Genomic DNA, 27,003 nt, shown 5'->3' with positions numbered 1-27,003 from the left:
CTAGGGCAAGGGGAACCTGAGAGGAATCTTAGTCCAGCAGATTAAGAGAAGACAGGGAAGTGTCAGATGAAAGAACTGCCTCAATCTTCGTGACAAAGAAGTCCATAAGCTCCTCACATTGCTCTTAGATGCAAGGGTGGAGCCAGCAGGAGAGAGAGGTTTAAAATGTCAGTTTGCAGTGAAGAAAAGCCAGGAGTTAACTTTGCATTCCAAGGTAATTCTAGAATAGTGAGCAATTTTTGTAATTTAGAGCCAGACTCAATCCAGTTATCCAATTTTTTGTGCTTTAACGTTTAACTTTGAATAGACCCCCAAATAATTCATTTAATATAGTATAGTAAACTAGAAGATTTCCGCATTTCTTTTTGGTGACCATTACAGTGTAATACCCCTGGGAGTTCTCCAACAAACTTACAGCACAAATTCACTACTGGAAGATCAGGTCATGCACCAGTCTAACCTACAGTGGCATAATGTCCCAGTAAATTCCATGCCTTTATCATAATCATACTCTTCAGTGCCTCCTTTACTTCAATGTTCAATGTCAAAACTGCCTACCTCAATTTTGCTGTTCATTTGGATCACCAAAGTTCAGATCATCTTTGTGCAATTCAAAGAGTCCCAACCAGAAGAATGCTATGCATGTGCCCAAAGCTGGCTTCCAGACCATTAAACTTCAAATATTCTGAGTGTGGCAAATAAGAGGGCCAACAGCACGTTTGAATAAACTCAAGGACCAGCACCACCCCCCCAGGAAAATCATTTAGCAACAGTACCAATGGTAAAACATAACACACTCAAAGTCCTCAAAAAGAAACTGCAAGAACAATTTCCTTTGTTTTTATTCCATTGAAACCCGATGTGTAAACATTAGACATGTCGGGACAACACAATGTAGGAAAGAAATTCGAGTTTTCTTGTGCAATTTTTGATGTTTTCTTCTCACCCTCTGCCGTTTCGTTCTTTTCTCTCCACCCACCCAGCAAACACCAGCCCCCCCGACCCACTGCAGCTGTCACCTCATTCCAACCTACATTTAAAGCAATCTCATGCCTTCAATTCCACTGTATGGCAGAAAGCTGAGTGGTACTTCTGCTATGCAAAACCCATCAAGATACAATCCAGGAAGCAAAATGCGCAGAAAACACTGACAGTTCTGCTTAAGGTCAATGAGTCAAATCTAAAAAAGCAAGAGATTTAAAGCAGTGGGAAAAGATATCTTAATATGAACATAGATATAAACTTATAAATCACAATTTTAAAGTATTCCTCTTGAGACTAAGAAAAAATCCACGTGGCTGACTTCTAAGGACTGATTTCCAACAAAAAGCATTTGCCTATCTTTCCAGGAGGGCTCGAGATGTTCAAAAATTTTAGAAGCTTAATTTGTTGCATGGAGCACAATCTCGCATGTAACCCAGATTCCCAAGTCCAACAAGACTGCAGCTTTGCATTCTGCAGTTACCTTTCTACAATAGAATAGCACCCTTGGCCTGAACTTGGAATAGCTGGATAATTTGAAAGCCTGCTCATTAAACAATCTCTGCCAATCTCTGATTTTATTTGTACAGTAAAGTGTTTGTAATCAAGCGAAACCATTTATCCAAGTTGGGTTTTGAACATCTTTGTTTTAATCATTGGAAAGACAAGTGGAAAAATAATGGACATACAAGGAGCTTTATGAGCTCAATAGATGAAATTCAGCAATACGAATCTGAGAAGGCCTCCATCTACTCTGGTGTTTGAGGATTGCGTATCTATTGACCATGCCAATGAGGGAAATGGGTAAAAGGCTCCTAACCTCGAAATTGTGATCTTCCTGCAGATCTCAAAGCTTCACAACATTTACACTGTAGTGCCACCATAGTAAAAACAGCAGCATAAAATTTGGAAGTCAAGGGTCAAATTATTGTGTAATTAAGCATCAGTTTTATGATATTAAAAGACAAATCAAAGGCTGTTAAAAAAAAAACATTTTTTTCTTCCTTTCTGACATCAAGGGTTATAAGCTTCTATGCCTCTCCTGAACATTCTTCACCCTCAGTTTCTTCTGGCCCTATCCCTGCTCACCCTTTTACATCTTTTTCCACTATCTCTCCTGACTTTGCCCTCTCTGACCCTGAATGGTCATATCTCAACAAACATCTCAATTTAATTCCCTTACGTGCTGACCCACCACCATCCCCCACGACCTTTGTGAATTTCATCATGCTGAGCCCTTCTTCTGCCACCTTTACCTCTGTCAATTTTCACAAGGCGGCTTCCCCTGGACAACAGACCCTTTCTCTAGTCTTCAGAATTCTTGTTTTACCTGGACCCTTCTGGCCACTTACCCTGTCTTAATTTTTTCCATTGAGAATTGTCAGCATGACATTGGCCATTTCAATTTCTAATTTTTCTACTCCTTTTACTCAGTCCAATCTTTTTCCCTCTAAACTTGCAGCATTTTTTTCTCTCTGGTCCATTCCTCACATGGTCAGTGAATCGGCTGACAATGGAGCTGCTGTTGCCTTTGTGTGGATATTTAATTTCATTGCTGCATTCCATAATACACCGATTCTTCCTGGTCTTACATCTCAAATTTTCATGTCACAGTGGGCACTTTAATCTGTCACGGATTCATCAAGTTGACAACTTGGGTTTATCTGCTAATGATGGAAATCAAAAACCAGGGAATAAATTCAAAACAAGGAAAACTAATGCAATTAGACAATTCAGATGAAATTCCTCAGAAAAGGGTAATGAACAAAGGGAGGAACTGGCCAGTGCAAACAACTGAAGATAAACCTTAAAAGGGCTCAAGAATATAGAAAAACTGGCTGCTATTTTGAAGGGTTCTTAGCCAAGGTATTAAAATGATATCCTAGGAAAATAAGGAATTTGGATTTGCAAAATGCAAGGATTAAAGGTCGTCTTCTGCCCAAAATATTCTGCTACATTAGCAGTCAATCTTGTATCACCTACATGTTGCAACATAAATCTGAACAAGTCCTAGAAGGTTTCATCACTTCCAAGCTTTGTAAGTCTACTCACATACAAGTTCTGAGCTCAGAATTGCTTGAGAAAAGCAGCATCAAGCACAGGAAAGCATATTCATAAGGAAACACAGTTAGTCAGCTAACCAGTGTTGTATGCTTCCTAATGGCAAGCTTCATTTTAACAACAGGTCTTTACTTTTAACAGACTGCTTCTTGCTCACTGAACTGGCAGCATAAGGATTCATGGCAGAAGTTATTATAAAGATGGGGGTGGGGGGCTACTTTTGATAGCTAAAACCTAAAAAATGCCTTATTCAGATGGGATTCAGAAATAGGCATCATCATACATTTAAATTCCTCATTTAATTTACTTTTAAAAAGGTTGTTTGGCTTTGGCTAAAGGCTGTACTAACTATTTAAATACATTTCTATCCATTGACACAAATACTAATCCTGAAACAATGAAGACAAATTCCTTTTCTTGCTCTTGTCCCTCCTGAAGAAAATGCACAAAGTGAGGGATAATTTAAATTCTACACTAAATCAGTACCAACATACTGCTAAACCTGAAATTTGTATTAACATCCCACGGATATAAAATATATTCCTTAATTTTAAAGTAGGAGTTGGCTGGTTTATGAAGAACATTGGCTATTTTATACCTTAAATCCCAATGTTAAAAACTGGCAGGGAAGGAATTATTTGCACCAAACAATTGACTTTTTTTTTTAAAAAAGGGAGGTTTATAGAATCTCAGAATTGGGATTTGTATCCATTGTTGCATTGGGAACACACAGGAGGCCACAGGAGAACTGAAGGGATGGGCTGGGATGTAGAGTTAGGGAAGGGTACAAGGTGAATATGATCAAGCAAAACGATAGATGGGTGAGTGAACAAGGATTTTCAATTCACCAAGCTGGATGTTAAGAAACCAAAGGAGTTTGGCAATGACAGGGCAAAGTTGAAGAAAGGGCATGGGTCATGTAGAGTGGTGCTTGCAAAGTTAGCAAGGAGGGCATCAAAGTAACAGGAAAATGGATATGCTTTTCAACTGCAATGGGGGCAAGGCAAGGATAGAAAGTGAAGTGATAACTGCATCCTTTATGATAAAAAGGATACGAAAAAACTACATTCCTCGTCCCAATTTGTGTCCAACAATCTTACTGCATGCTGCTGGAGTTACTAATGCAAGTGATATGAAACTTGGGCTCTTACCCAATAAACCCTGGTGGAGTGTGCAATCAGCTACAGTATTGAAATATGGAAGAGTAATGTCACATGGGTAATATTTCACATCACATATTCTACAAAATTGTGTACTATGCTGAATTTTCTTACAACAAATGAAATCCCAGGTTTATAAATAGATTGATTATACATTGTTTGGGAATTGCAAATACAGTTCCAAAACAACCATCATAAACCAAAAAGGAATCTAAACACTTGCTAAAACTAAGTTTGCTGAGAGGCACTCCTGACCATCTGGTCCAAGATTGGATAATTTTCACTAGGTATGATAAATGTGATGCCTCGGTGTTAGAGAAAGGCTTAAAGATTACACCTTGTAGAATTTCGGAACAGATTTTAAGAGGATTTACATATAGCTTTATTGTTTGGATTAAAACTTATTTCCTTGGGCAGTAAAGATATTTCAGCAATTCTCTAAAATATTGTTTCTCATACATTATTAAAAATCCTTTGGGTAAAACATTAGGTGCTCAGAAAACAAAGTGAACACCCTCACGTGCAGATTACCACATCTAACCTCTATCATTTTAACTTCAGGTACTTGGGTAATTTGGATACCATGTTTCCGATCCTGACAAAAATTCAATTTTCTTAACAGTTGGGATAGGCGTGCTGTTTCTGTAAACGCTATAGTCTGGAAGCTAGGGTATGACCTACTTCTCCTAATTCTTATGTTTATATGATTTTAGGACAGGAGAGCAACATCTTCACCGTTAAACAGTCATTCTGACAAGACCAGAGAGGCTTCTTTTTTTTTTCCCCCCCAACAACTGCCAAAAGCTTTGGTTAAACTGCATGCCATCTATTTTAAAAAACATTTATTCACTCACGGGAATGCAGACATCAGTAGCCAACATTTATTGTTCAAGCCCAGTTGCCCTTGAAAAGTCGGTGGCTGAACCAGTTAGATTTCTGGATGCTGGTGGCCCCCAGGGCTTTGACGGTGGGACATTCGGTGATGGTAACACTATTGAATATCAGGTGGTTAGAGTCGCTCTTGTTGGAAATGATCAATGTTTGGCACTTGCGTAGTGCAACTCTTACCTGTCACTTATTATAAGATTGGATGTTGTGCAGGCTTTTTGTTGCAGATGGCCACAGACAGCTTCATCATCAAGGAAATGAAAGCAAACAGAGTGAACATCCTGTTTCTGGCGTTATGATATAGAGGGATGTTTATTGGTGAAGCAGCTGAATGAAGATGGTTGGGCCTCGGACACTGCCTTGAGGAACTCCTATAGCGATGCCCTCCAGCTGAGATGGTTGGCATCCAAGCTTTATGCTAGCTATGACTCCAACCAACGGAGAGCACTCCCAGCTCCGATTCCCATTGGCCTCGACTTTACGAGAGGTCCTTAATGCCACATTCGGTCAAATACTGCCTTGATGTCAAGTCCAGTCACTCTCACCTCACCTGCAGAATTCATGAGGTCAGGAGCCAAATGGAGCTGATTAATGTTAAGTGCTGTTTGATAACAATGTAAGTGGCACATTCCATCACTTGGATTAATGGAATACTAATTGGATTTGTCCTTTTTCTGGACAGGATATCGCTGGGAAATTTTCCACTTTTTTTTCAGTAGATGCCAGCGTTGTACTGTACAACTCCACTAGAGATATGGCTGGTTCTTGCACACATATCTTCAGCATTAAACAGGGTTGTTGTTAGGGCCCATAGCCTTGGTTGTATCCAGTGTGCTCAGCCATTTCCTGATCTAATGTGGAGTGAATCAAATTGGCTGAAGGCTGGCATCTGTGATCGTGGGGATTTCAGGAGGAAGCAAAGATGGACTGTTCACTCAGCAATTCTGGCTGAAGATGGTTTAACCTTGTCTTTTGCACTCAGTTGCTGATTCCTTTTAAAATCAGAGGCCATGCTGGGGTTTCTCTCAAATATTCTTCAATCTAGTGTCAGTCAACGTATTACCCGCTGGTTCTCACTTTAGTCCAGATAGCCAGGTAAATTCACTGACTGACGTGACAAAAGCCTTTTTCCACAGAACTTGCGAGCCTATGCTGTTTCTTCAATTACACTGCTAATTTGAAAAAGTTCATTTGGAGGTGGCTTTACATCGTACTAATTGCCAATGGCAAGCTAGATGTTTTCCTGGCATCAACTGCACTCCTACTAATAATATTACCTATCCTACCCCTGCAACAAAGACAGAACTGACACCGGAATGACGGCCACCTCAGGTACTCAGTTAATTCAATGCACCAGAATACTGCTACATGATGCAAAAATGGTATCATGATGCAAACATGTCAATGTACAGGACAAATTCAGCAAAATTATTCCACAAAGTACTTCTTTAAGCTTCTCCCAATTCATTTGCAGTCGCCACAATGTTGGTTGATCAACCTTCTCTATCTCCTCCTGTCAATACCCATTTCTCTTCCAATCCCACTGCATTTACATCTCTCATCACCACATCTTTCCATCTGGTCTTAGGCCTTCCTTTTCTAATTCTAGCTGGCAGTCCCATTTCCATCACTCGCCTAGCCACATTTCCTCTCTTTGCAACAGATGACCACAACATTTCAATCTCTTCTCGGCTACTTTGTTCAATGCTCCTACAATCTTTACTGTCCCACTGGCTCCTGATATTGTCCTTTAGCGTCACTTCACACATTCATCTCAGCATCTGCATCTCACTACTACGTTATTGTTCCTCTCTTCTTGTTGTTTCCCAAGTTTCTGGACGATGTAATAACATCAGTCTAAACCGTCTTGTAGATTCATCCTTTCAGTTTCAGCAATACTTTTCTATCACACAACACTCCGCTGAACTTCTTCCAATTACTTCAACTAGAACTAATCTGTTGCTTAACTTTCATTTTCATACTTCCATCTTCTGCCACAACTGGCACTCCTTGTACATATCCTGTAATAATTATTTATATTTCTCAGAGACTCCACAAATTCTAGTACGTCTCTGGACTTTCCCCCTCAGCACGCAGTCATAAGCCTTCTCTAGATCGGTGAATACAATCTTCATGTTGCATTGGCTTTCCCAATATTTTTCCATCACTTGTTCAAAAACAGAAACCGCATCGGCGGTGCTTCCACCAGGCATGAATCCAAACTGACCTTCATGGATTTCCATTAACTTTCTCAGTTTCTGCTCCATGATTCTCTTCCACGTCTCAAAGGTGTGTGTTAAGAGTTTAATTCCTCGATGGTTTTTTGCAGTCTTAAATGTCTCCCTTTCCTTTGAATATTGGTATCAAAATACTTCGCAACCCTTGGGATTTTCTCCCTTCTCAGAACACAATTGAGTAGCTTGTTCAGGACCAGGGCCCTGTATTCACCGAGGCAGATCCATACTTCTGCTGGAACCTCATCTGCTCCTATGCTTTGTAGTTTTTCCATTCCTTTCAGTGCTGTTTTGATTGCTTATAGATTGATGAGAATTGTCACTTCTTGATTTGAAGCTACCTCTTTGTTCTTGGGTTTTCTTCATTCATAAACCAGTTGGAGGACTGGCCCCACCTGATCCTCCTTCATGAAGGTTGTTGAACCCGCATCCTCAATTGTATGTACATTTCCCAGTAAATGAGAAGTTACCATATATCTTAATTGAGTTGTTATCAATTGTTGAGTTAAATGGGCTTCACACAAGGAGCTAATTCTCAGAATTATTTTCCAAATGGTGCAGGAACTGAGAACTATCCCTAAATCAAAACCAAATCACGGCACGCAAAGATGGAACTCTAGTTTCACCCAACATCTAACATGCTTCAGGTGATTTCAAAATAGTGATCTTTTAGCCATCACTCTCAGCTGCCTAAACTATAATGCAAAAGTTGAGGAGAAAGAATTGGAGCATCTCAAATGTGATATATCACATTTAAATATTAAAGTTTCATAGTGGTGAAAAAGATATGCAAGCTATTTGCACGTTTGAAAGGCAACTGAAAAATTACAATGCAAACTGTTTAATTTGAAAATATTAAATATAATTCCATCTCAAAGATTCAACGTTGGTGAAATTACCCCTTATACGGAAAACAGCAGCCTATTCATTTTGCCCTAACCTAATATTTCTAGCTATGTCATGTACTTTCCTGGTTTAATTTCTATTTTTCCTCCATTTCCTGTTTTGAGTTTTTGCTTTATCCCTATTTTTTAATTCTTGCAAATATTTATAACTAATAAGCACATGGAGGGCAAAGCAGGCAAAATCCAAAGAGAACAGAGCTAGGAAAACAGAAATTCACCAAAGAAAGAAGGTAATATTAATAACTCAAGCAGGAATGAAAATTCTTTTTCACAACTCCTACTGCCCCGACCATAGCTGCAACAAACATCAAACCATCATTTCAAGGACCATCACTATTCACAATTCCGCTGGAGATGCAGAGGAATGTCAGTCCCTCATCTCAGTTGCATCTCCATTATCAGAACTACGCTCCATACTACTGCTTCCTTTTCCCTCAACTGAGGAGCCCCACACACACTGTGGTTGCCAAGGCCCTTGGGCATAGCTATTATATTTCACGCAGTTCTACTCTCATCCCTTCCCTTCCCTCCCAAAACCATGATACGGTTCCCCTTATCCTCATCTTCCACTGCACCAATGTGCACATCATCATTTTGTCACCTCCAGCTTAGTGCCACCACAAAACACATCTTTTCCTTGCCTCTTCTTTCAGCATTCCAAAATGATTGCTTCCCCACAACAGCCTGGTTCACTGCACAGTCACCCCAATATCCTGTCCCTTTTCCACAGCACCTTTCCAAGTGCAGGGGATGCAATACAGCCTCTTACCTCCTCCCTTCCCATCATCCAGTATACCACCAATGCCCTTTAGGGAAGGAAATCTGCTGTCCTTCCCTGATCTGGCCTACCTATGACTCCAAACCCACAGCAATGTGGCTGGCACAAAAAATGCCCTCTGAACAAGGGCAATTAGGGATGGGCAATAAATGCTGGCCTAGCCAGTGATGCCAACATCCCATGAATGAATAAAAAGAAAACTTCAAATGCAGCAGTAATTTACTTAATGTACTTGGAATTCAGTATACTGTATTCACTGTTCACGATGTAGTCTCGTTTATGTTGGGAGTGATGAAATGCAGATTGGGTGATCCTGAGCTTCCAGTTGCCTGTCATTTTAATTCTCCACCATGTGACTCTGACCTCTCTGTTCTCGGTCTCCTGTAGTGTTCCAATGAAGCCCAATGCAAGCTCAAGAAAACAGCGTCCCATCTTTGGATTTGGCACTTCACAGCCCTTCTGGACTTGGCAAAGAGCTCAACAATTTGAGATCATAACTTTTGGCCTCAATGGCTTCCTTTTCCATTGCATTTCCTCCTCTTGTTTCTCTTTTCCCTTTTGCTTTTGCTCAGCAGCTATTCACCATTCTGCCATTCACATCTCCTCTAGACACATCTTTTGTTTCTTTACTTGTTGTATTTCTATCCTTTTGACCCTTTGTCTTTAATCTCTGTCTTTCACCCTACCATTGACATTCCCTTTTGTTCTTCATCCCACTCTTCTCCCCCACACCCCACCCCGTCCCTTTCACTTGCTTAAAACCTGTTTTGATGAAAGGTCACAAGCCTGAAACATCAACACTGGTTCCCTCTCCACAGATGCTGCCAGAACTGCTGAGTATTTCCTGATAGTATTTTCTATGATTAAAAAAATTAACGTTGCCAAATAACAGAATCATAAATGATCCAATAATGCCTGCTCCAATCATTACAGAACTTTTAATGAAGACTTTATACTGCAAAGTGGCAATAACCAGAGTTTTAAAACAAACATTCTCTCAGGCTCCCCATGTAGACAACTTAAAGCAAATTTAAGAGAATTAAGTACCATTCAGAAGACTAAGACACATAGTCAAATTGAAAGTTTGATTTTAAATAACCTACTGGTAGAAGGAAGGTAGTATTTTAAACAAAGTCTGATTTCTTTAATCATCTGAGTACAATTACATTAGTTAAAAATGAAATTTTAAAACATCGGGACAGGAAGAGGTTTTTTTGGTGTTGAATAATTCACTCGCAGATGCCTACCTCAGTACCATTACCTAGAAAATAAATTAGAGCAATATGAGGTGGTGCTTGCAGGGCTCAGTGTAATCCATGCATATTAATACAGCTTAATGGAAACCGTACATTGACAGGGAAGGCAATCATTTTAGACAGACAGATATAGAGTAGGAAAGCACACGAGTTCTGCACTAACCATCCAATGTCAAGAAGTGCATAGAAAAGAGCAAACAAAGGAACAAATAAGACTCAAAATCAGCATAACAAACATTTAAGGATAAATAAGGCATTCGCTAAACCAACAGAATGTAGATTAAGCTGATTTCGTTCACACTACAGAATTCAAAGTGTGGTATTTTACTTATTATATGGGGGTCCTCGCCATGCAACCTTCTTATGATTATGAGCTTTTCATCATCTGATGCACAAACTTGAAAACTATTGCATAAATTGAATTATTCAATGAGGTCAGTTATATCTGTATTCAAAATTACTCACTCAGCAATATTGATATAAACAGGATTTCTAATTAATACTTACAGCATTTGGCTGATCAGAACTATCAATTGCTCATGCAGGTCAGTGTATTTACTTTAGTTTAAAATCTAATGGGTTGCTGTAAAGAAATCCAAGTGCAAGCCAGAAGTAGGTTTCACAAATAAAATTGGGGTACATAACTAATCGCGGAAATCTTAATCGAATTCCACAACTGTTATTTTCTTCTAATTCATTCACGGGATGTGGGCGTCACTGGCTAGGCCAGCATTTATTACTCATCCCTAATTGCCCTTGTTCAGAGAACATTCAAGAGTCAACCACATGGCTGTTATTATAGGTTTGAAATGGAAAGCATCTTAATGACCTGGATATGCTTCTTCAGAAATAAAAAATTGCACCCCATGATTTGATTGCAGAAAATGTAAACATCTGAAATATGAATAATGATCAAATGACAGACAGGCTTAAACTGAAAGATTCCATAATAACTGCAAGAGGTTAAGCAGACATGCAAATGGCAGTTACAAATGTAATTGTGCTTCAACTATGAAAACCTGCATTTTCCAAGATGTAATTAATTGTTTTAAAAGCTAAAGCAAACGACAAGGTCCATTAAAAGTCAATGCTTTATAATACGCCTTCCAAGCTATTTTTCTTCCTTTTATTTCATTCCCCTTCTTGCGTACACTTTAGTTTTCTAATATCCAGAGGTAAGCACTCCCCTAGAGTTAGTCTTGCCTTTCTCTAAAGCATTTCCTTTTCTTTAATGGTTCTGAACTTCTCGAACAATGTAATTTCTATGAAAAGTTCTATCTGTAAAATTTGGACAGTTCAAACAGAAACTAAAGAGGAAAGATAAAACATTGTGGATGCTGGAAATCTGAAACAAAAACAGAAAATTCTGGAAAAACTCAGTAGTTCTAACAGCATCTTTGGAGAGAAAGACAGAGTTAATGTTTCGAGTCCATATGACTCTTCTTCAGAGCTAAAGAGAAGTAAAAACGTGATGAAATTTATACTGTTTTAGGGGGGGGGGGGGGGGGGGGGGTGGAGCAGGTGAAGCTGGATAGAAGGCCAGCGATAGGTGGAGGCAATGGAGAGATTGACAAAGATGTCATCAACAAAAAGGGCAAAGGGGGTGTTAATGGTAGTGGTAAGGGCTAAATGAGATGCTGATAGTGGCATTAAGGTAAGAAAGCAGAATGTGATAGCAGCAGGACAAGGGTAAGCACTCTGAAAAGAACAACATGAACAAGTGACAGATGGCCCTTGTGAAGCTGGGGGGAGGGGACGGTGGTGGGGAAAAAAGATTGAAAATAGGGTAAAAGGTGAGGATAAAACAATGAATAAATGAATAAAAATGAAAATAAATAAAACTAAGTGAATAAAAAAAAATAAATAAAAATAAAAAAATAAAAATATATATGTTTGAAAAGGGGGGTAAAAAAAAACAGATGAGGATAGGGGAGTGTGTTCATGGTCTGAAGTTGTTGAACTCAAATGTTAAGTCTGGAAGGCTGTATAGTGCCTAATTGGAAGATGAGGTGCTGTTCCTCCAGTTTGCGTTGGGCTTCACTGGAACATTGCAGCAAGCCAACAACGGACATGTGGGCATGAGAGCAGGATGGTGTATTGAAATGGCAAGCGACAGGAAGATCTGGGACATGCTTGCATACAGACCAAAGGTGTTCTGCAAAGTGTTCACCCAGTCTAACTTTGGTCTCTCCAATGCAGAGGAGGCCGCATTCGGAGCAGCGAATGCAGTGAACGAAACTGAAGGAGGTGCAAGTGAAGTGCTGCTTCACCTGAAAGGAGTGTTTGGGCCCTTGAATGGTGAGGAGGTAAAGAGGAAAGCTGGTTAAAGGACCCGGTCACAGGAGAAAAATATGTACTAATGGAGGAAGCAAACAAAAATCTGTTGAGAATTTTTTTTTGCATCTGAATATTCAGTAGATTTCAGGGCAAAGAAATCAGTAATTTTATTTGCTCTAATAGAGCAGGTTTAATTTTCTAACTTACAGAAACATTAAAAACGCCACAAAATTCCACATCTAAAACACAAGGCAATAACACAATTGAACGCTGGAAGCTCTATGATGTTAAATCAGGCCTCAAGCATCAGGCAAAATGATTCTAAAATCAAGATAACGCAAAAGTAAAACAAGCATTACACCCACTGTTAAAATGAACACACATTAGCGTTTTATAAAAGAAAAATTGAAATGATTGTTAATTACACACTGACTCCAGTCACCAATATCAAATGTCTTAACTTTTATCATTCGGTGATTATACTCGGGAGAACACCAGTGAGTTACTTCACTGGAGGCCATGCCATGTTTCCATTTTCTAAACAACGCCAAGATGAAGAAGAACAAATTCAAAGTTGGAGGCTGTGGCAAGGGGGTGGGGGTTGAAAATTGGAAACATTTTCTTTTTATTTATCTAACAATTGCTCTAAATGATCAATTTTGAAACTTCGACAGAAGATTCCATGACCAACTTATCAATGAAGCTATGTATAGAATAGCAGTCTCATACAAAGTTGATATGACTAGGTTCCGTTCTAAGAAGGGGTTAGGAACTCACTCGAAAATAAACTGCAATTGAAAAATACTGGATACTACCTAATCTAAAAACTCCGAGAGAATGGTTGCAGCCTAATCTCTCCAGAAACAAAGATGGAAAAATTTTAATATATCTTCAATCCAACTATCATCTACTTCCAAATCAAGTGAAGTAATAGGTGTGAGTAAGCTTATGTCCATCATTCCACCACACCTACCTGAGAAAAGTTAAGCAAGTTAAAAAATACACAGTTACAGTCCACCCAATCAACCCGAAGGTAAAATGGCAGCTGTGACTGGTGGTTATTCCATGTTAAACTTCTAAGGCAACGCTAATTTAAATTATGGATCTTCAATTGGCAAATTATTGAGTGGCGCAATTTATTCAAAATTCAATAAAATTATCATTTCATTATTCATTTGCAAAGACTTTTTTCCCAGCTACTAATTTGGCATACCTCACTTAGAGGTCATACTACTTTACTTAAATGTTACAAAATTATGAAAACTACTATTCTCAAATTTATTGTAGTCTAGTATTTGACAAGGCTTTGGGGAAAGAGCAAGAGTGGGACATGATGGATAGTTCTATCAAAAAGCCAACAAAGCACTAGGAAATGAATAACCTTGCTGTGTGATGTTAAGATTTAATGACTGATAATAGTTATAAAATTTTAAACAAACAATTGAATATTTTGCTTACCTGCCCCATCACGGCTATTATATGGCCACCCAGCAACAGTAAACATCGAAGGCATTGGGGAGCTGGCTCTGCTATCCACTTCAACATGCTGTGTAATATGGCGTACTGTTTGCTTATTTTTACGATTCTTTTTCCGGCCAGGCAGCTGCCACACCTCAGGGACCTGATCAGAAAAAGTGTTCTGTGAAGTACTGTTCTTGCCAAGGTGAGATTCTCTCAGTTCAGCGCCTCCATAATGCGAAGGAGATATCTGCTCCTCCTTGACTCTAAATGAATTGTAACCAGCATCACTGGACCAGAGTGACTGTGACGAGATGTCATCATGACTGTCAGTTTTCTGCTCATGTTCCTCTTTGCTGTAGCTGCTTCCACCATCGTGACAGCTTGCAATTGCCGAATCTCCAGAAGAATTTGCAGGGCTTGTTCGTCGTCTTTCCAACCAGGGAGAGCTACTCCTGCCCACTGCTACTGGCGTCACAACATCAATGCTGCTGCTTGAGGGGGCTCCCATATCATACTCCATAATATCCTCTGATGGCTCAGTCTTTATACTGATGTCTAAAGCTGCCTTGATAAAACTGTGACATGCCTGAACTATGTCTGTCATCTGCAAATAACTTGCAGCTGACATCACCTCAATGACATTCTTGCTAGTCAGTGCTAGGTGTGCTGAATACATAAAATCAATGATTACTTTGAAACCTTGCGCTGTGACTATGTCCAAATGAGTCACTGTGGCCTGGTCTGAGGACATCTTCTGCACCTGACAGTACAAAGTCTTGAAGTAACGGCTACTACCAAGCAGAACATTTTTGTGCGCTTTAAAGATTTTCCCCTCTACAATGATGCAGACATCGCATAGGATGCCATGTTGCCGTTGTTCATTCAATTCCTGCAGTAAGTGGCGATAATGAGAAGTGATCTCCATGTCGTCCTTTCGATTGTTCATTGACAAATATTGTTGCTGCTTCTGAATCCTAACAACAGGAAAGAGTGGAGAAAAAAATTAATATCAACTTTGCAAGACATTAGTGGTAAAATTAAATCAGAATCCCAATCCTAATTTAACAAGTAGCTGTGCTTAATAAAGGCAATATAACTTCATATTATGTCCCAATATCCATTCTCAATTCAGAGTACTGCGTATTATACATTCTAGCAACTAAAATGTATTACAGGGCAAGATATATAGTGAATTCAAATCTATTTATGGTGTTATCCAAAAAATATAAACTGTAAAACGATAGCTCTTTACACTTTTTAATACAAAGCATTTAAGGAGAAGGGCAGCAGACACACGAGAACACCACTACCTGGAAGTTCCCCTCCAAGCCACTCACAATCCTGACTTGGAACTATATTGCCTTTGCTGTCGCTGGGTCAAAATCCTGGAACTCCCTCCCTAACAGCACCGAGTGTACCGACACCACATGGACTGCAGCATTTCAAGGTGGCGGCTCCCCACCACCTCAAGGACAATTAGGGATGGGCAATAAATGCTGGCCTAGCCAGCGACACCCACATTTCATGAACGAATAAAAAAAAGTCAGATGGCAAATATGGCCCATGAGAGAACTAACAGGACTGAGGGTACCATTAAGTTGGCAGACACCATCAAAGCTTCAGCTTCCAATTTTCACACACTCAACTGCACATGGTTCATCTCCGCCACTTCCCTCCCTCAGCTTCTTCATCTCCATTTCTGGGGATAGGCTGTCTACTAATATTCATTATGTGCCCACCATCTCTCACAGCTACCTCGATTATTCTTCCTCACAACCTGCTTCCCATATGGACTCCATTCCACTCACAGTTTTCAGTCTCCATCACATTTGTTCTGATGAGACAACCTTCCACAGCAGTGCTTCTGATACATCCTCCTTTTGCTTCAATCGAGGGTTCACCTCACTGTGGTTGGCAAGGCTCTCAACTGTGTCCGCCCTATTTCCCACACTTCCACTCTCACCCCTTCCCCCAGAGCCAGGGTAGAGTTCCCCTTGTCCTTACTTTCCACCTCACCAGCCTCGACATTCAAAGGTTCATCCTCCACCATTTCCTCACCACCTCCAGTATGATGGCACGTAAGTTATCTCCCCCTCCCCTTTCAGCATTCCCCAAGGACCATTCCATCCCCTATGCCCTGGTCCATTCCTCAATCACCCCCCAACACCTCATCCCTTTCGACAGCACCTTCTAATTAAATTGCAGGTGTAACACCTGCACTTTTACCTTCTCTCTCTTCACAGTCCAAGGCCTCAAACACTCCCAGGTGAAGTGGTGATTTACCCTACTTTTTTCAATTAGCATACCATATTCACTGCTCATGATGGAGTCTCCTCGACATTGGGGAGAGGAAACGCAGATTGGGTGACCGCTGTGCAGAACACTTCTGCTCAGACTGCAAGCATGATCCTGAGCTTATGGTTCCTTGCCATTTAATTCACCACCTTGCTCACGTTCACTTTTCTGTCCTCAGACCACTGAAGTGTTCCAGTGAAGCTCCACACAAGCTCAAGGAATTGCATCACAACTTCTGATTATGCACTTTACAGCCTTCCAGACTCAAAATTGAGTTCAACAATTTTAGAATGAGTTCTGTCCTTCATTTTGATTTTTTTTGCCATGTGCCAGTTTCAGTCTTGTTCTTCTGCTTTTAGACAGAGCTTTCATTATGCTGGCACTTACATTTAATCTGGACAAATGCTTTATCTCTTTACTACAACAATTACCATTCCTTTTGCTTTTTGTTCCATGACATCTTCATCATTTGATCTCTCCTGCTCTCTTTTCTATCCCAGACTTTCCCTTTTGTTCTCCGCCCACCCTCTTTTGACAGCAGATACCCCATTACACTTCCACCATCCTTCAGTTCTGTAGTCATATTTTACTAGAAACGTTAACTATCTCTCTCAACAAATATGGTCAGACCAGAGTACTTCCAGCATTTGGTTTTTATTACGGCAGACAAATCATGGCTTGCTCTTACCTAATTCAGGTGTCCTCCCAAAGAGAAGGCAATCATCTAAACCATCATATGTCATTCTCCTCTCTACTGCCTCCACTGAATCAAAGCTTACCCGCAGAATATTAGCATTGCACGAAAGCAGCTATGCATAGAATTAATGGAATAGAATAGTCACTTGACTCAGAACTTGAGTATTGCTGAAGAGAGAGATATGTTGCTCAAGCTTATCGTATTGCAATCATCAGGACAAATCCAAGAATGCCAACTACCAAACGATAACAACAATTTATACTACAGGAGAAAAAGGTGCTGATTGGTTGGCAAGTCAACTCTGATTAGCCATGGCAATGCCATGGAGAAAGCAACAGAGAACTATAGGCTGTCCAAGCTCATGGGGGAATTCAAAGCAAAGGTGCAAGGCTTGAACAACTTTCTTTTGTTTACAAAGAATGGGTCCCTGTGTATGAAGGTATGCCGCTTCTAGCGAGGGTAAATGAACCACAAAACAGAATTAAGAAAGTCTTGCAAATAAACCATGCATTTGAAAATACAAGATATATTGAAATAATTTCACACAATTGAAATTAACACATTTTACACTTGACCCAATTTGTGCAGCCATTCCTGATTACAAGTCAAGCTGCATACATGACAATTTTATTCTGACTCACTGGCTAGGTACATTTTGTATTTTATGCTCATGTTAGCACACTTGATTAAGCTCCAACCATAAAAGGGATCAAGGACAATTTTACATTCAAGATATGAATACACCAGGGTCACTAGACTCAAGGATACAGCTTTGGTCCAAAATAGACAATAGAGGCAAACTCAAGAGGCGAAGGAAGTGTGACTGCTCTCGATATCAAGGCAGCATTCGACAGAATGTGGCATCAAGGAGTCCTAGCAAAATTGGAGTCAATGGGAATCAGGCAAAACTCTCCATTGGTTGCAGTCATATCTAGCGCAAAGGAAGATGACTGTGGTTGTTGGAGGCCAATCATCTCAGTCTCAGCACATCACTGCAGGAGTTCGTCAGGGTAGTATCCCAGGCCCAACCATCTTCAGCTGTTTCATTAATAACCTTCCTTGCAAAATAAGGTCAGAAGTGGGGATGCTTGCTGATAATTGTACAGTTCCAGTCACAACTCCTCAGACAATGAAGCAGTCTTACCATTAACTACAAACTTAACTGGTCGCAATTATAGGCCAGTTAAGGCACAAGGGAGTTTGGCCAAGTTGGATGGCATTTATTTTAATGCAAGGAGTCTGACATATAAGGCAGATGAGTTGAGGGCACAAATTAACACATGGAATTATAATGTCATTGCTCTCAGAGACATGGTTGAAAGAGGGGCAAGGTTGGCAGCTCAATATTCCAGGATATAGGGTCTTCAGGCAAGGCAAGACAGGAAAGGAGGTAAAAGAGGAGGGGGTATCGCAATATTGATCAAGGAATCAATTACAGCAGTAAGGAGGGATGACATCTTAGAAGGCTCCTCAAGTGAAGCCATATGGGTAGAGTTTAAAAACAAAAAATGGACAATCACATTGCTGGGGGTGTATTATAGGCCCCCAAACAGTCAGAGAGAAATAGAAGAGCAGACGTGTAGGCAACTTTCAGAGAAGTGTAAAAATAATAGGGTAGTAACAGTGGGGGATTTCAACTTCCCCAACATTAACTGGGTTAGTCATAGTGTGATAGGTTTAGAGGGAGTGGAATTCTTGAAATGCATCCAGGAGAGCTTTTTAAGCCAGTAAGTAGAAGGTCCTACAAGAGAAGAGGCAGTCCTGGACTTAATTTTAGGGAATGAAACTGGCCAAGTGGTAGAGGTATCAGTGGGGGAGCATTTTGCAGATAGTGATTATAACTCCATTAAATTCAAGGCTGTTATGGAAAAGGACAAGGATGGGCCAGGAATTAGAGTTCTAAATTGGGGGAAGGCCAAGTTTAATAAGATCAGATATAATTTGGCCAGAGTGGGCTGGGAGCAACTACTTTTAGGTAAATCTATGTCAGAGCAGTGGGACTCATTCAAGAAGGAAATAGGGAGAGTAAAGGGCCAACATATTCCAGTAAAGATAAAAGGGTAGGACCAACAAATCCAGGGAACCCTGGATGTCAAGGGATATATAGGATTGGATAAAGAGAAAAGGGCAGGCTTAAGCAGATACCGAGGGCTCAAAACAGCAGAAGCCCTGAAGGAGTATAGAATGTGTAGGGGGAAACTTAAAAAATGAAATTAGGAGAGCAAAAAGGGGGCATGAAAAAACATTGGCAGGTAAAATAAAGGAAAATCCAAAGTTACTTTACAAGGACATTAAGAGTAAGAGGATAACTGGGGAATGAGTGGGGCCCATTAAGGACCATAGTGGTAATTTGTGTTTGGAGCCGGAAGAAGTAGGTAGGGTTCTAAATGAGTAGTTTTGAGTCGGTGTTCACAAGTGAGGGGGACAACATGGGTATGGAAGTCAAGCAGAAGGAGTGTGATAGAATTAGAGAAATTAACATAGAAAGGGAGGAGGCTCCAAGTGGTCTGGCAGGCTTAAAAGTAGATGAATCTCCAGGTCAGGATGAAATGTATCCCAGGCTGTTGAGTGGGGCAAGGGAGGAGATAGCAGGGGTGCTGCCAATAATTTTCAATGCCTTTCTGGCCACAGGAGAGGTGCCAGAGAACTGGAGGGCAGCCAATGTGGTACCATTATTCAAGAAGGGTGGAAGGGATAAACCAGGGAACTACAGACCAGTCAGTCTCACCTCAGTGGTGGGGAAACTATTGGAGGCAATTCTGAGGGACAGAATTAATCTACACTTGGAGAGGCAGGGGTTAATCAAGGACAGTCAGTATGGTTTTGTTAAGGGGAGGTCACGTCTGACCAATTTGATTGAATTTTTCAAAGAGGTGACCAGGTGTGTAGATGAGAGCAATGCACTTGACATAGTCTACTTGGACTTCAGCAAGGCTTTTGATAAGGTCCCGCATGGGAGACTGATAATGAAGGTAAGAGCCCATGGGATCCAAAGTAATTTGGCAAATTTGATCCAGAATTGGCTGAGTGGCAGGAAGCAGAGGATGATGGTTGAGTAGTGTATTTGTGACAGGATGCCTGTGTCCAATGGGGTTCCACAGGGATCGGTGTTGGGTCCCTTGCTGTTTGTGGTATATATAAACGATTTAAACTTGAATGTAGGAGGGTTGATCAGTAAGCTCGCGGATGACATGAAAATTGGTGGGGTAGTAAATAGTGAGGAGGATAGTCATAGATTACAGGAGGATATAGACGGGCTGGTCAGATGGGCCGATCAGTGGGAAATGGAATTTAACCCAGATAAATGAGGTGATGCACTTGGGCAGGACAGACAAGGCACAGGAATACACGGTGAATGGTAGGACTCTGGGAAGTACCAAGGATCAGAGGGACCTTGGTGTGCATGTCCACCCTTAAGGTAGCAAGGCGGTTAAGAAGGCGTATGGAATACTTACCTTTATTAGCCGAGGCATAGAATATAAGAGCAGGGAGGTTATGCTGGAACTGTATAAAACGCTGGTTAGGACACAGCTGGAGTATTGCGTGCAGTTCTGGAATCCGCATTATAGGATGGATGTGATTGCACTCGAGAGAGAGAGTGCAGAGGAGATTTACCAGGGCGTTGCCTAGGCTGGAGAGTTTTAGTTATGAGGAGAGATTGGATAGACTGGAATAAAAGCAAAAAACTGCGGATGCTGGAAATCCAAAACAAAAATAAAAATACCTGGAAAAACTCAGCAGGTCTGACAGCATCTGCGGAGAGGTACACAGTTAACTTTTCGAGTCCGTATGACTCTTCAACAGAACTAAGGAAAAATAGAGAAGAGGTGAAATATAAGCTGGTTTAAGGGGGGAGGGTGGGACAAGTAGATCTGGATAGAGGGTCAGTGATAGGTGGAGATAGCCAAAAGATGTCATAGACAAAAGGACAAAGAGGTGTTGAAGGTGGTGATATTATTTCTCTCTCCCCTTGTCCAGTCCCTTCCCACCTACATCCATGATTCCTCTGACACCCTGCATTCTATCAACAATTTCCAGTTCCCTGGCCCCAACCGCCTCCTCTTCACCATGGACGTCCAATCCCTCTACACATCCATCCCCCACCGGGATGGTCTGAAGGCTCTCCGTTTCTTCCTCAAACAGGGGCCCGAACAATCCCCATCCAACACTACTCTCCTCCGTCTGGCTGAACTTGTTCTCACACTGAACAATTTCTCCTTTAACTCCTTTCACTTCCTCCAAATAAAAGGTGTGGCTATGGATACCCGCATGGGCCCCAGTTATGCCCGTCTCTTTATGGGGTATGTGGAACATTCCTTGTTCCAGTCGTACTCCGTCACCCTCCCACAACTCTTTCTCCGGTACATCGATAATTGCTTTGGTGCTGCTTCGTGCTCTCATCTGGACCTGGAAAAATTGATTAATTTTGCTTCCAATTTCCACCCCTCCATCATTTTCACATGGCCCATCTCTGACACTTCCCTTCCCTTCCTTGACCTCTGTCTCAATTTCTGGTGATAGATTGTCCACCAATATTCATTACAAGCCTACCGACTCCCACAGCTACCTCGACTACAGCTCCTCACATCCCGCTTCCTGTAAGGACTCCATCCCATTCTCTCAGTTCCTTCGCCCCCATTGCATCTGTTCTGATGATGCCACTTTCCAAATCAGTTCCTCTGACATGTCCTCCTTCTTCCTTAACCGAGGTTTTCCACCCACGGTAGTTGACAGGGCCCTCAACCGTGTCCGGCCCATCTCCCGCTCATCCGCCCTCACATCTTCCTCTCCCTCCCAGAGACATGATAGGGTCCCCCTTGTCCTCACTTATCACCCCACCAGCCTCCGCATTCAAAGGATCATCCTCCACCACTTCCGCCAACTCCAGCATGATGCCACCACCAAACACATCTTCCCTTCACCCCACACCCCCACCCCCTCCCGCGGCATTCCGCAGGGATCGTTCCCTCCTGGACACCCTGGTCCACTCCTCCATCACCCCCTACACCTCAAACCCCTCCCACGGCACCTTCCCATGCAACCGCAGAAGGTGTAACACCTGCCCCTTTACTTCCCCTCTCCTCACCGTCCAAGGGCCCAAACACCCCTTTCAAATGAAGCAGCATTTCACTTGCACTTCCCTCAATTTAGTCTACTGCATTCGTTGCTCCCAATGTGGTTTCTTCTACATTGGAGAGGCCAAACGCAGACTGGGTGACCGCTTTGCGGAACACCTTCGGTCTGTCCACATTTTTCTTTTCCCACCTATTTCCATTATTTTTGAAGCATTTCCATCCATTGTTTTATCTCTACCTTTTAGCCTATTTCGATCCCTTCCCCCCACCCCCACTAGGGCTATCTGTACCTTGCTCGCCCTGCTTTCTACCCTTAATGTCGCCTATTAGCACATTCCTTAGATAATATCACCACCTTCAACACCTCTTTGTCCTTTTGTCTATCTCCACCTATCACTGGCCCTCTATCCAGCTCTACTTGTCCCACCCACTCCCACCCCCCACCCCCCACCCCACCCCCCAACCTTAAACCAGCTTATATTTCCCCTCTCTATTTTACTTTAGTTCTGTTGAAGAGTCATACGGACTCGAAATGTTAACTGTGTTCCTCTCCGCAGATGCCGTCAGACCTGCTGAGCTTTTCCAGGTATTTTTATTTTTGTTTTGGATACACTGGGGTTATTTTTCCTGGAGCAGAGGAGATTGAGTGGGGACATGGTTGAGGTGTATAAAATTATGAGTGGCACAGATAGGGTAGACAGGAAGAAACTTTTCCCCTTGGTGGGGGGGGGGATCAATAACCAGGGGGCATAGATTTCAGGTAAGGGACAGGAAGTTTAGAGGGTATTTGAGGAAGAATTTTTTCACCCAGAGGGTGGTGGGAACCTGGAACTTGCTGCCTGAAAGGGTGGTAGAGGCAGAAACCCTCATAACATTTAAGAAGTATTTGGATATGCACTTGCGATGCCATGGCATACAAGGCTATGGGCCTAGTGCTGGAAAATGGGATTAGCATAGTTAGTTACTTGTTTGACCGGCGCAGACTCGATGGACCAAAGAGCTTTTTTCTGTGCTGTTGACCTCTATGACTCTAAGAACAAGCTTGGTACTCTACAATGAATTACTCACTGCCTGACTTTCCAAAGCCTCTCCACCATGTACACGGCCCAAGTCAGGAGTGTGATAGAATGCTCTCCTCTTGCCTGGATGAGTATAGCTCCAACAACACTCATGAAGCTCGAGATCAACTAGAACAAAGCATTATATCTGATTGGCACCCACCCACCACCTTAAAATGTTCAAGCATCCACCACTGGCACACAGTGGCTATCGCGTGTAACGTCTACAAGAAGCACTGCAGTAACTTGGAAAGGCTTCTTCGCCAGCACCTTTCAAACCCATGATCTCTACTGCCTAGGAGTACAAGGACAGTAGGCACACAGGAACACAACCACATGCCAGCTTCCATTCCAAATCACACACCATCCTGACTTGGAATTATATTATTGTTCCTTCTTCAATTGTTGGATCAAATATCCTGCAATTCCCTACTGAGCAGCACAGAGCACTTACACCATAAAGACTGCAGTGGCCCAAGAAGGCTGTTCAACAGCACTTTCTCAAGAGCAATTTGGGACAGGCAATAAATGCTGGCCTGGCCAGCAACACTCATGTCCTGCGAATAAATTTAAAAAAATGCTGGCCTTGTCCAATGTCTCATGAATATATTTTTTAAAAAACAGTTGTAATACAGAAACCACACTATTTGCAATTTCATTTCTTTACCTGACATTTAGCATAGATTTTAACCAAGCTTTCTTGAAGTAATATCAGCACTCTCACTTATAAAACAGAAGGCTATCAGTTCAAGCCCCATGTCAGGACATTAATACAATTTACTCAATAATTTCAATGCCACGCAGTCTCATTTTTAACGCTGCCCCCTCAGGAGCAGCAAGCTCAACTGCCCTATTTTATTCTCCCACTGAACTTCCTGCCCAGCTGCCGCTAGGGCTAACCTTGCAAATGTCCTTTGCATCCCACTCACCTCTCCCAGTGCTGATGCTGTTGACTCTGCCAGATCAACAACAACTAGCATTTACATATTGGCTTTATGTAATAAAACAGTCCAAGATGTTTCACAGGAGTATTATCAAACAAAAAACAACACTGAGCAACGTAAGGAGATTATGAGGGTTGATATGCAAAAGCTTCATCATAGAGATAGGTTTATGGGCCACCTTAAAGAAAGCAAGGTGCATAGCAGAGAGGTTTAGGGAAGAAATTACAGAGCTGAGGCCCCAGGTAACTGAAGGCATGGTTGCCAATAGTGGAGTGATTAAAATCTGGGATGCCAAAGAGGTCAGAATGAGATTAAGCAGATATTTTTGAGAGTTGGGGGACTGGAGGAAATACAAAGATGGGGAGAGGGCTTAGCTATGGAGGGATTCGAAAATAAAAGGTGAGAATTTAAAAAAAGTGAGGTGTTGCTTAACTGGGATTCAATCAGTCCATGAGCCCAGAGGTGATGGGTCAATCAGACTTGATGCAAGTTAGGGCATGAGCATCCACCATCAACCACAGCTTCCGTCCTCACCTCCCTCCTGAATCTCTGTTCTTGTGAGCAAGGTCCTTGCCGTTCATAAGCTAATTGTGGTCAAATGCATTGACATCACGGCTTTGATGGAATCTTGACCAACGGATGATAAAATCCCTCCCCCCCCACCCCACCTCCAACCCCCAACTTAATGCAACCTCCTGCCCAGTTACACCTTCCACCATTTGTCCAGGTTCGGATGACCATGGTGGCAGCATGGCCATCATCACCATATTACCTTGATCTGCCCCCATTACTCAGCTGCCACAATTTTCCTCCTTTAAGCATCTCGCCTTGTTCCATCCACCTACCCCTCTCCCCACCATCTCACTTATAAAATCTTTGTTCTCCAGTGCCCACCCAAGCACTATGCCAAGCTTCTCACCATCTTCACTGCTTTCCTCCCTCAGCCTCTGGGTCTGCACCAAGAATTTCTGTGATTTGAAACTCCTTTTTAACTCATCATGGCTTCTCAGCTCTGATTCACTGTCCTCCGTTGTATGCTTCTTGACTCAGTCCATTTAAACTTCCCTTTCCAATCACAGCCATCCTCTCAGCTTTGCCATCCCAAGTGGCTTCTCTATTCCCATCATGTCAATCGCTGACAAAAGGCCCTCTCCGATCACTTCTTTGCATCCCTCTGCACTTGCATCCCCTTTCCCCCTCACAAACCCACTTCCTTCTGTGTCCTACCTGGGAAAAAAACACTCCCAATTCATGTACAACTGCAATTCCCAATTGCCAACTGTCTACCCTTTGGCTTTATTCACCATGACATTTGTACAGCCAGCAATCAGCTGAAATCAACACACTCACCTCTACCTTTAATGCACTTGGCCCCACTAAGACTATTCGTCTCACTCGCCCTACTCATTCCCCTTAAGTCCAAGGGATGCAGGCTTGAAAGTTTATTGCAGACAAAAGGTTTATCAATTCATCGTCAAGTTTGACTGAACCACAAAAAGTACCATCGGCTCCAGCTCTCCTCAGCAAAGCTACTCACCGCATTTCAAGTGGATCCCTGAATCAAGGTAACTCCCGGCTTCTTTTCACTACAAGCTGTCTTCCAAAATCCCGGCCTCCTCCAAACATACCTTCAATAACTGCAAGAACTTCTCTGTCATAAAGATAGAGAGCACCCTGTTGGTTACCTCTACTGCTTCCTTCCCTTTTCCTAGCCCACCATACCAAACTTCCCTTACAGGCTCCTCTCTGTCTGAGTCCTAAACTCACATCTTTCTTCAGATGCTTCATCTCCCTTCTTGCTCTCTTTGAACTCATCTCATCCACGAGGTCCACCTCTATTCCCCGCCATAAATTCCAGCCCCCAGCACCAACTACATCCTTCTCCCTGGACACTGTCTTAGGACGAACCAAACTGTTTGCAATTTTGGTGACCTATCTGAACCTGATATCATCCAGTGACCACATACCCACCCCATAACCGAGACCAACGACATTCATGTCTAACATTACACTGCTCCAGCCCTGCCTCTCTCTGCCGCTGAAACCCTCATCCATGCCTTGGCTACTCCAATGCTGTCCTGGGCAGCCTTCTATTTTGCACCCTCCGTTAACCTGAGTTCATCCAAAACTTAGCGCTCCTGTAACATAGCCTGCATTAAATCCCATTCACCTATCACCCCCATGTTTGCTGACCTACATTTGCTCCCATCCCAGCAACACCTCAATGTTGAAATTCTCACCCTTGTTTTCAATTAACTCCACAGCCTCATCCTTGTATTACTGCAACCTCATCCAACTCTAAGTCTATGACATCTCCAAGCTGCTCTAGTTCTGGCCTCTTCTGTATCTTCAATTTTAAACCATTCCAACAGTAGTCTCCATGCCTTCAGTTGCCTTAGCTGCAAACTCTGGAATTCCTTCCCTAAGCATCGCCACCTCTTTACTGTCCTAATATCTCATGTGACCTGGTATCATTTTATTTGATGACACTTTATGAAACTCCTTGTGACATTTTACTATGCTAAAGGGTCTATATAAATAAAGTTTTTGTTTTTGTTGTCAAAGACCCTGTATTTGCAATGAGAAGTTAAATCAAGGTCCTGCTCATCTGAGGGAGACAGAGGCATGGTGGGAATTTCACTGAACTAGCAATCCAGAGACCCAGGCTAATGCTCTGGGGACATGGGTTCAAATCCCACCATGATAGCTGGTGGAATTTAAATTGTTATTTTTTTAAAAATTGTGTTAAAAACTAGTCTCAGTAACGGCAGCCATGAAACACTTATCGATTGTTGTAAAAACCCATCTGCTTCACAAATGTCCTTTAGGAAAGGAAACCTGCCATCCTTACCTGGTCTGGTCTACATGTGACCCAGGCCACAGCAATGTGGTTGACTCTTAACTGCTCCTAAGATCAATTAGAGATGAGCAAC

General features: G+C 41.9%; 1 protein-coding gene across 5 annotated transcripts in view; it reads right to left on the bottom strand.

Annotated features, from left to right (window-relative positions):
- Nucleotides 1–27,003, bottom strand: part of LOC144688517 (zinc finger and BTB domain-containing protein 46-like) — an 89,903-nt gene that overhangs the window by 43,613 nt on the left and 19,287 nt on the right. For all 5 annotated transcript variants that reach the window (XM_078555192.1, XM_078555190.1, XM_078555188.1 and 2 more), the window contains one exon: nt 13,999–14,975. In XM_078555192.1, the coding sequence (XP_078411318.1) occupies nt 13,999–14,975 (977 nt within the window). The remainder of the gene's footprint in view (nt 1–13,998; nt 14,976–27,003) is intronic.

Source organism: Cetorhinus maximus, chromosome 13 (genome assembly GCF_964194155.1).
Source record: "Cetorhinus maximus chromosome 13, sCetMax3.hap1.1, whole genome shotgun sequence".
Lineage (NCBI taxonomy): Eukaryota > Metazoa > Chordata > Chondrichthyes > Lamniformes > Cetorhinidae > Cetorhinus > Cetorhinus maximus.
The sequence above is the reverse complement of the archived record's forward strand: the minus strand, read 5'-3'. Positions and strand labels throughout refer to the sequence as shown.